At 41.7% G+C, this 9,403-nt stretch overlaps 1 protein-coding gene across 2 annotated transcripts in view; it reads left to right on the top strand.

Moving 5' to 3' along the window:
* The first annotated feature begins 298 nt into the window (after positions 1 to 298).
* SLC35F3 (solute carrier family 35 member F3) overlaps positions 299 to 9,403 on the top strand; it is a 35,140-nt gene continuing 26,035 nt past the window's right edge. Inside the window, exons 1-2 of one of the 2 annotated variants that reach the window (XM_031552419.1) lie at positions 299 to 693; positions 1,466 to 1,790. In XM_031552419.1, coding sequence (XP_031408279.1) covers positions 1,510 to 1,790 — 281 coding nt within the window. In that variant the 5' untranslated portion in view covers positions 299 to 693; positions 1,466 to 1,509. The remainder of the gene's footprint in view (positions 694 to 1,465; positions 1,791 to 9,403) is intronic. The other variant, XM_010706999.3, reaches the window with a different exon arrangement.

The following is a 9,403-nucleotide window of genomic DNA, read 5'->3' as shown; positions in this document are numbered from 1 at the left end:
TACTTTGAAAATATATAAATGTTTGGCAATGTAGTCTCTCAGTATCCTTGCTGTACTTAGATTTCTTTTTCTGCTTTTCAAAACACTCAATGACCTTTGGATCTTTTGAAGTTGTAGACTACTGAATTTCAGCATGAATTTCTGTTATTTCTTCTTAAAATGGATGGACCAACTGAACTGAAATCACCCTTTAAGAGAAATCCCTGCTGAATGTAGCATGCAGGTGACTGTCAGCTTCAGCAGCTGTTTAATGAGATTAATTTACATTCCCTAAAGACAATGGTCTGCTGCTGAGGTCTGCCAGCGCCTTTAGATCTCAGGAGGAATCGAAACACCTAGCTTAGTGTTAATCATTCAGTCACAACCTAGATACGGTGCCTGCTGATAGTGGTAAGATAGGAAGGTTCTAACAACTCATGTTTAAGGAGATAAGTAAAGGGGCAAGGCTTTCTTAGAAGAGGAATCATTATTAAACCCAGTGCCAAAGAGGCACGTTTTGAGAAACATAAGCCAAGTGGAGGCTTATGTTTCATGGCTGTCATGCAGTTGATTTGAAACCAGAAATACAGCAGGTGACATCTTGAAAAGTGTCGCCTGGTTTGTGCAGTGCCTGTGATTGGGATGGTGAGTTCTGAGGTGTGTCCTGAGAACCTCCTCTGCTTTGGTATGCTGCGTGCTGGGATCAGCAGTAAGGTGTGTGTGAAACTGAGCTTTCGGGCAGAATCCTGAGGGGTATGTTGAATTTAATGTGCTATGTTGTGTTTGGTGTAGAGCTAGCGCTGCAAAACACAAGGGCGGCCTAGTCTGAGATGCTCCTAGGGCAGCCTGTGGCCTGGTCTGATTTTTGCCACTGGGCTACACAGCCTCAGGAGAACTGGAGACCGCTGAAATGCTTGATGATCCAAGTTCAGCGTGAATCACAGAACATACATGGTGGTGGTCATGCTTAACTGTGAGATGAAACACACTGTGTCCTTCCTCTTCCTGAAGAGCCATTATATTGCATAAGCTGCCCAGTTCCATATTTTCCAAGGCAGTAACAATTTCAAGTGTTGTTGTAGTCTCCTTTGCTGCTTCCTTACACTCAAATCCATATTTTTTATTCATTTATGCACCCTAATAGCATCAGTTTTAAGTGATGTGTTTAATCTTTCTATGTACATCAGAACAACATGCAATTTTAATCTCCATTTACTCAGCCGCTCCTAAATCTAGAGGTGATAATTACTATTTACGTTCTAACTATGCCTCAGTTGAACCAGAGGTCTTGCAATGATCTAAAAAAGAATGGCATTTTGTGGCAAGATCTGGTTTGGGTTTTTTGTTTTGTTTTGTTTTGTTTTCTGTTGTTACTGTTTGTTTGTTTTGCTGGTAAAGCTCCACCTGACTTCAGAAGGGCCCAGGGTGTGAAAACTGAAGCGTTGCCTGGACCTCCCTAGTAAGCCTTGTGTTTTCTTCTCCCCAGGGGATGAGCGCTCCCGGGAGTCCCCAGCCCCAGCTGAAGCACAGATGCAAGCCGGGGCAGAAGGAGGTGGAAGGGTGAGCCGCTGTTGCTGGAAATGCTCCGTGACGCAACTCAAGAAAATTTTCTGGGGTGTGGCCGTGGTCTTGGGTGTCTGCTCATCCTGGTCAGGCTCAACCCAGCTAGCAAAACTGACCTTTAAGAAATTTGATGCGCCCTTCACTCTAACGTGGTTTGCAACAAACTGGAACTTTTTATTCTTTCCTTTGTATTATCTTGGACATGTTTTTAAGTCAGCTGAAAAGCAGTCTCCGAAGCAGAGGTACAGGTATGAGAGCTTTTGTGTTTTGGTTTTTTTTCCTGTGGCTCTTGCATGGTGCTCTGCCCCTAAGCAGATTTTTCGTTCATTAGATTGAACCTGCGTTTGCTTGCCTCCTCAGGTTTGTTGAAAGGTGTTCTGAATTAATTCCGTCATGTGCTAGATGTTGTTATTATTCTTAATACAGTTTGACTCCAAAACTGGGTTTATTTAAAATATATAGAGTTCAGTTAATGGAAGTCTGCATTTTCTGTAATTACTTCTCAAGAGTTTTCTGTTCAAACTCCTGTGTCCATCATTTTTTTTATCAGTATCTTCTTCCTCTACCTTGCAGCTGACTTTCATGGCAATCTCTTGAGTAAGCTAAGAAAACTCTTTCCAAAAATCAGGATTCGTGCAGTGCCTCAAATAGTCAAGTAAAAGGCATTGCAGTATTTTCCTGGCATTTTGCCCCAACATCTAAGTCCAGACTGTGATCCCAGTTAAACTGGAGCAGTTTTGTTTATTTCCGGGAGGAAGCACAGTCATAACCAAGAACAACATTTTGTCTTCAGCACACCTTATCTTCACAGCATGCCAAACCCACAGAGCCTGAAGCACTCACGGAAAGCCCTGAGTGCCCATCCTCCATGAGGGACTGAGGATGCTGCTTGAAAGGACCGCCTCTTGGTGAGCGCTCCTTCATTTCATCTTCTTTTGGCTTAAAAAAGGCATCTGGGACAGATGGGATGAATCAGCCATCAGGACGTCCTGTGTCAGAGCCTCCCTGATACATGAAAGGATGTGAACAACATTTTTCCCTTCTGTTACACAGTGGGACTCACAGCTTTTTTAATGAAGTAGCTTAGAAAATAAACAGTATGAAGTACACGTTTCTCAGCTTCCAGCTAAGCAGCAGTGGGAAAGAAACTCACTACAGGAAACATGTAAGAATTCAGGGTACTTAGTTCTTTTATACCTCTTATTAGTAGGGTTAAGATTATTAATGTTGAAATTGTGTTTCTTAGCTTTAGTTGTATATTCCTTCTGTTCTAAATTATTGAGGCAGCTGCAGATAGAGGAACTTAACACTGATGTTTGTAGAACAGAACCCAGCAGTTCTAAAGATGTTTTTATAAGATGCCACCTTGCCTGCACTTTGTTCTTCAGCTTGTGTTTGTCATTAACTCCATAGCAGACATATAGGCTTCAGAGATGCAAGAGGAATGGAGAGTAGAAAAAGCAACACCTGAATCTAGGAACAGTAAAGAATGTTAGTCCCAAACAGCTACATTTTGTTTTCTTTGGTTAGCCTGTATTTTTCTTTCTAATTGTGCTCAAACAATGTTTTAAATACTGATGAATTCTGGGGTGGAGGGCGGCTGAGGTTCAACATATCCCTGGTATTATACTCCTCCTTGCTGCAGTTAGTTGATACAGCTGGTAGCTTTATGTCTTCCATTTAATTAAGTTATGACTGAGTCGAAGAGCAGGTGCAAGCCCTGCAGCCTTTTTGGAATACAGGGGACATCATTACTAATCAGCCTGCAGCAGGCTTTGTGAAGAATGTGCATTTGTGAATCTGAGTAGTAGACTGACTAGAGGGAATTTGCAGGATTTTTATTGCTGTTGGGGTAGATGGGTATTTGGAGATTTGGCTTTGTTTCTTAGCTTTACTGCAGGTTTGTTTTGTGGTTTTGAGCAAGTCTCTGTAGACCTGTTTCTTTCTGCTATCTGGATGAGGCAGAGCTTCAGAAGGAGAACTGTCGCCTACCATGTGTTTATGTAGTGTAGTTATCCGAATTAAGGCCTTTCAGTGTTGCTGCACAAAGAACTGCTGTATTTTTCACCTTCCTACTCCATTTTGGTTGAGATCTCACTTGCATATAAGTCAGGCTCTGGGCTCTAGAATCACCTCCTAGTTATTCCCTGTATTTGTGTATGCAACTATCTGGAGACTTGATAGGTCTGTGAGGCATGACCATCTTCAGAAAAGCTTGTGTTCCAGCACAGCCAGACTTGTTAGGGAGGCACTGGACAGTTAATAGTTCTGATGGGGAACTAACAAAAAACCTCCTCAATCATCTGCTACTTTTATCTTCCACATTCATGTATTTTATAATCTACATATCTAAACCCTCTGGCAGGAATTTGCAATGAGATAAATGAAGAGCAGGTAGTCGGAGAAGGTAGAAATATGACATCTAAGTCACCTCAGTAAGTAGTAGTAAGTAGTTACACGGTCAGTACTATCCTGTGAGAGCACCAATAGACATACCAGTTGTGTCTGCAGCACAGAGAGTCGCTCCTGATTTCACTGAAGCAATGTTGCAACTGTCCAAATTGTATCCAGCTAGCGGAGCCCAACAAAAAATCTCTTCCCTACCTTTGAGGTTGAATTAAGGCAAGCCAAAATACCTGCATTCACATACAAACTGATGCAGGCTTCCTGTGCAGCTCCATCGAATTCAAGAGTTGTGCCCAAATGTATATTGATCCTGGACAGTTTGTCCCATGCTTGCTGCCAGGCGTGCTGTGCACTCTTTGCCTTGGGAGATGACCCAGGAAATTCTAGCAGGCCTCAGGAGAGCACTGCAGGATCATCACTACTCTTTCACTTCTTGTGCAAGCAAATTATCGTTAATTTCAACTGTTGTCCAGTCCAGAAATAACATATGTAATGATTTATGCACCTAATGGATCATTTAAGAGTATTTCATCTTGACTTCATGCTTCTTGCTTCCAAACTGCTTTATAAAATGACAGATTTAATCTGATGGGCCGCCCTCCATCATACTTACATTATTAATTTATGAGGTAGCATAAATTAAAAGCACTAGAGCTTAAAGCTTCTTGTGTGCATGGAAGATGCAAATAAAATCCGTATAAAACCTTATTTAGCTTTGTGTCTCTCCAGGCAGAAGAAAACATACCTTTGTAAAGATGCAGTCTGTGTGCCAGCTAGGTGAATAGCTGAGGATTCTGTTCCTGTTTTAGCAAGAGAATACTTCAGAATGCCTGTTTATTTTGACGATACAGTTTTATCTGAAGGTTTTTGAGATGTAAAGGGCAGACTTTCTGCAATGGTCTGTATGATTATTTATGTAATTGTTTATTATTGAGGTCTTAATTATTACTTCATAAAGCGTTGGGGTTAAAGAAAGCACCAGAAGCTAAAACTAAATCTCTTCAACAACTTTGAATGCAGGGGATGTGTGAGGTGAGTGAAAGAATCATCACACATACCTGTACTGATCCACAGCCACATTTGAGCATGTCTTGATGTGTTCCTTTTCACTGAATCACAGTTTTGTCTCTATGCTACCCCAAACTACTGCCTCTGATCTTTCTGGATTTGAGTATTGTTGTTTGAAAAAAGGAAAAAATTGAGAGTATTAGTTATTCTTTGGAATGGAACCAAAATACTGAGAGCAGTAATGGAAAGGGACTAGCATGGCAGGTCTTGTGTATGCTAATTTACCAACATTAACTTCACAAGAATCACTTTTGATTTAGCTACATAAGTGTTCAGAATTGAGACTTGGTTCTTCAGTGGCCAGATGCAATCAGTGCTGTGGCTTCACATGATAACCAGGAGAATATGAGTCAGTTTTTCAATGTGTTTCACATGCATTTCTGCTAGCATGGAGGAGATGAGGCAGTAGCCCAGCATTCCCAGTAATTCCAGGTCTCTTAGTTCAATCCTGACTCACTGTCCTCCTCTTCTGCAGCAGACAGAGAACCTGGCCCAACAGGTGCTGGTATCACCTGGGCATGATGCAGTTTTACAAACGAAGAAGGTCAGAGCCTGATTTGATGTGGCTGGCTACATTTTTACTATTCATTCTCAGCATTTTGTATTCATGCGTCTCACTTACCCAACAGCATTTAAATGTTCTAGTGTGGTTGACTTTTGGAGTCCTACTGATTTATATTACTACTTAGGTGGGAGCATCACCACCGAAGCAGACCACATTAGCAAAGTCATAAATAAACTAAAAAAGCATCAAGGCATGGTGAATACAAGTGTTTTTAGCAAATGTCACCAAAAGAAGCATGTTTTCTTTCAAAAAACTACAGTTTATAAACTTTATTTCTCTAATTCACTTCATGAGACTTAAAATAATACTTATTTACTTTGTGTTCCTCAAAATAAAATAATTTTACTATTCAAGTTCCCTTTAGCTTTCTGGGGAAAAAAAAACAACATCCAAAGAGAACTCGAAGTTAGAAGGTACAGCATCTAATTCTTGCCTGAGTTAGATACAAATCAGGGGTAGCTGCAATTTATATTGTTTTGATCTTTGTGACAGTCTGTCAGAGCTTAAGTGTGTGTTTGGGATTGAAACAACTAATTAAAAGTTTATTGTTGAATAGGTTTATCATACTCAGTCATCTATGTATCTGCTGCAGGTATCTGAATTGTTGATGATGTTTTATCAGCAGGCAATTGTATCACTTCTCATGTTGTTTTCAGTGCTTCTCTGCAGTAAAAAAAACTGCACTTTTTCCAGGGCTTTTGGGTGAAAACAAGGCCAAATTGTACTACTGACCATGTAGCAGAAGTAAAAACTCCTTCTGGAACAATGTGATGTCTGAGGTAGGAGCAGTATTGATGGTCATCCACTGGCTGTCCAACTTGCTGTGCATACAGAGTCAAGCTAAGTCACGGGTACTGATTTGGGCTTAGTTCAGCTGAAGCATAAGCCACAGAGCTAAAAGTGTTGCTGTTATCAACTTCCATTTCTCAAAGCTAAGGAATTACCCTTCCTGATGAAAACTGTAGCAGCTGCTGTCCCTTTCCTTTTGAAAATTCCATGTATCACAGTGGGCAGTAGGGTTAGTGTGACACCCTGGAGGTGGCTCCTAGCTGCTGTCTTGTCATGATGCAGCTTGGTTGTCTTATTGCCAGGTTATCATTCAAAGCATCGTTTCAGCTTTTTCCTGGGGGAAACTTGTTTTCTTAGGTGATTAGTAGTTAATCATAGAATCACAAGGTTTGAAAGGGCCTGCAAGATCATCTAGTCCAACCGTCCTCCCATTACCATTGCTACCACAAGCCACTAACCCATGTCTCGTAGCTCCTCATCCAGATGCCTCTTGAACACTGCCAGGGATGGCGACTCTACCACCTCCTTGGGCAGGCCATGGTTTCTTGCTCTTTGTAGCTTCTGAAACAAAATTTTCTCATCCAGCTGTCAAAACTATGCTCTGAGCTGCCCATTCTGGAGGAAATACGTCGTCCTCTAGTTCCAGAATATTTCTATACTATCTTCTTTGTGTGAGTTTTTTCTATGCACAAGACAGTATTAGGGACTAGATTAGCTAGGAAATTGGCCACAGCTGCCTCCTCAGTGCCACAATGCATATGCCAGCATTGCCAGCTAGGAGCTGGATGCCCAATTTCCTCCAAAATGCACAGGGAGAGCAAATACCCAAAGAGGAGATGGAAACATGAGGCGATGCAAAGGAGAGATGAGGTAAACAACAAGATAGGCAGAGAAAAAGTCTGTTTGTTGCTGGTGAGAGCCCTCCAGCATCTCTGAGTTAGTTGCCTGTTTGGATTTGAAGTGGCACTGCTCTTAATGTTTTCTATTGGAGAGTTTAAGAAGCTTCTCCTGGACCCAAGTTCAGGGTGGTAGTTTTTCTGCTCCTCAAGCATATGGTGTGAGAGCTCAGTACCCACACCGATCTGATGATGTGAGTGGCTGGCAGAACTTCCCCAAAATCAGCACCTGTGCCCTAACTTTTCTGGAGGTTATTCTCACAATGTTGCTATTAGGTGCATAAAGAGACATTGTTGTGCTTACCACCCTTTCTAAACTTACCCAAACTTTTGCAACTATTTTCTATTTAGGTAGTCAGTGCTGCTTTTGAAGGCTTGTGTCTTAGTCTTGGCAAGAACTTTTTAGGAATCTGATTGTAGTGGAAATGCTAAGGCCTGAACTAGTGATTGAGCAAGGCAAGGCTAACCCAGGGGAGCTCAGGTGCAAGCAATGTACCTGAGTGACCAGAAGGGCTGGAGCCAGGATCCACCCCTCCCCAGACCTTATTTAAGGGCTGGCAGGGGAGGGAAGGGTATCTTTCTGGAGATTCCTATCTACCTCAGGTCTTCTAAAGGTAAGTAGTTTTTCTTCCTTTGTTTCTACATCTATGACTGTTGTATTTGGGTTTGTTCTCATTTGCTGCAGCCTAGGATCAGCCTAGGATAGCGCTACCCTGCTACTATTGCTCTACTTTCCATCACGTTATAGCATTACAGTGATAATTTGTGATTTGGTCTCCAAGTTTCTGAAGATATACTTGGAGGTTGCATTTGTATTTCTGGCTGTGATGTTCTGTAAAGAGCCTAACATTCATGCCTGGTGAAAACTTTTCCCTTAATCAAAAGGCTTGTCATCTTTTCGAGATCACTTGTTGGTGGTCAACTGTCCTGTTTAGACTTCCGTGGAATGCTAAGCAAGAATAAAAACTGCGTACTGCCTGATCAGGAGAAGTACATGTTCTTTAATCGTGATTCTGGCTTGTGAAATGGTTCCAAGGATGATTCCATTAAGTGGTGTCCAGTAAATTAGGCTTGTTCCATATTTTTGTCTTACCTCCTGTCTCTTCACAATAATTTTATTGTATGCTTCCTGTGAGGTAATGGTGCTTGAGGCAAAGACTAGAAACAGAAGTAATTCTTACTGCTGAAAGGCAGGGCATGTGCTATGAAACAATATGTTTATATAATGACTTTTGCTTGGAAAAGAGAGTCCTGCAGCACTGGATGACCCCTGGTCAGCAGTTAAACTTCAGGCAAAGAGTGCTTCTTTAACTAACTCTCTGGTTAGGAAAGTAAGCTACAAACTTCTGTGTTTCTAGGGCTTTTCTCAGGAGAACTCAAGGGTAAATATGCTGATTCTACCTATGCTGACCCCTCTTCTTTGACTGAGATTGTGGAACTAAAAGCAGCAGAGCTGGAGGGAACCCAGAGGTCTTCTCCTCCCTGCCCAACCTCCAGCACTTTACCTCAGTCATTGTATCAAGCACCTTGATACCCAGAGTACAAACTCATTAAACAAAGGTTATCCTACACAGGTTCCACCACGTTGTTTATAACAGCAACAAAAACAAAGCAGCTCAGGAGGAAGTGGTAAGGAAGTTTAGGGTTTTTTTCAGTCCAGATCTGTGTCAAAATATCTTGAAGGCTGCTACCTTTAAAGCTGTTTTAAAAAGGGAAAGTGTCTGTATGGTAACAGACTTTGTAGCTGTAATTAACAGCTCTCAATAAAGATGGATGATACAGTGTGAGAAGTGTTTTGAGGCTGGCAGCACTAGAGAAGTGGAAAAATCCTTTTTGTCCAGCTGCCTAGTGGTTATGGACTGTGTCCAGATTTCCCAGAATTATTTGTGTTTGTATTAAAAGGCAGCCTCGTATAAATTCACAAGTACCTGGCTCAAGATCCTGTTAGGGCAGGGGCTGAGGGGTCTGGCCACTCTTGTTTGTTAGTCAGAGCTCTAGCTGGAGAAACAGCCGAAGGTGAAGGTTAACAATAACATAAGCGTCTATGAACAGGGTGTCAGACCTTGAAAAACCCTGTCAGGCAGTTAAATATTATAGTCCACGAACATCCATAGTTTTTTGGTTTGGTGTTTTTTTT

Source organism: Meleagris gallopavo, chromosome 2, assembly GCF_000146605.3.
Source record: "Meleagris gallopavo isolate NT-WF06-2002-E0010 breed Aviagen turkey brand Nicholas breeding stock chromosome 2, Turkey_5.1, whole genome shotgun sequence".
Classification (NCBI taxonomy): Eukaryota; Metazoa; Chordata; class Aves; order Galliformes; family Phasianidae; genus Meleagris; species Meleagris gallopavo.
The sequence above is the reverse complement of the archived record's forward strand: the minus strand, read 5'-3'. Positions and strand labels throughout refer to the sequence as shown.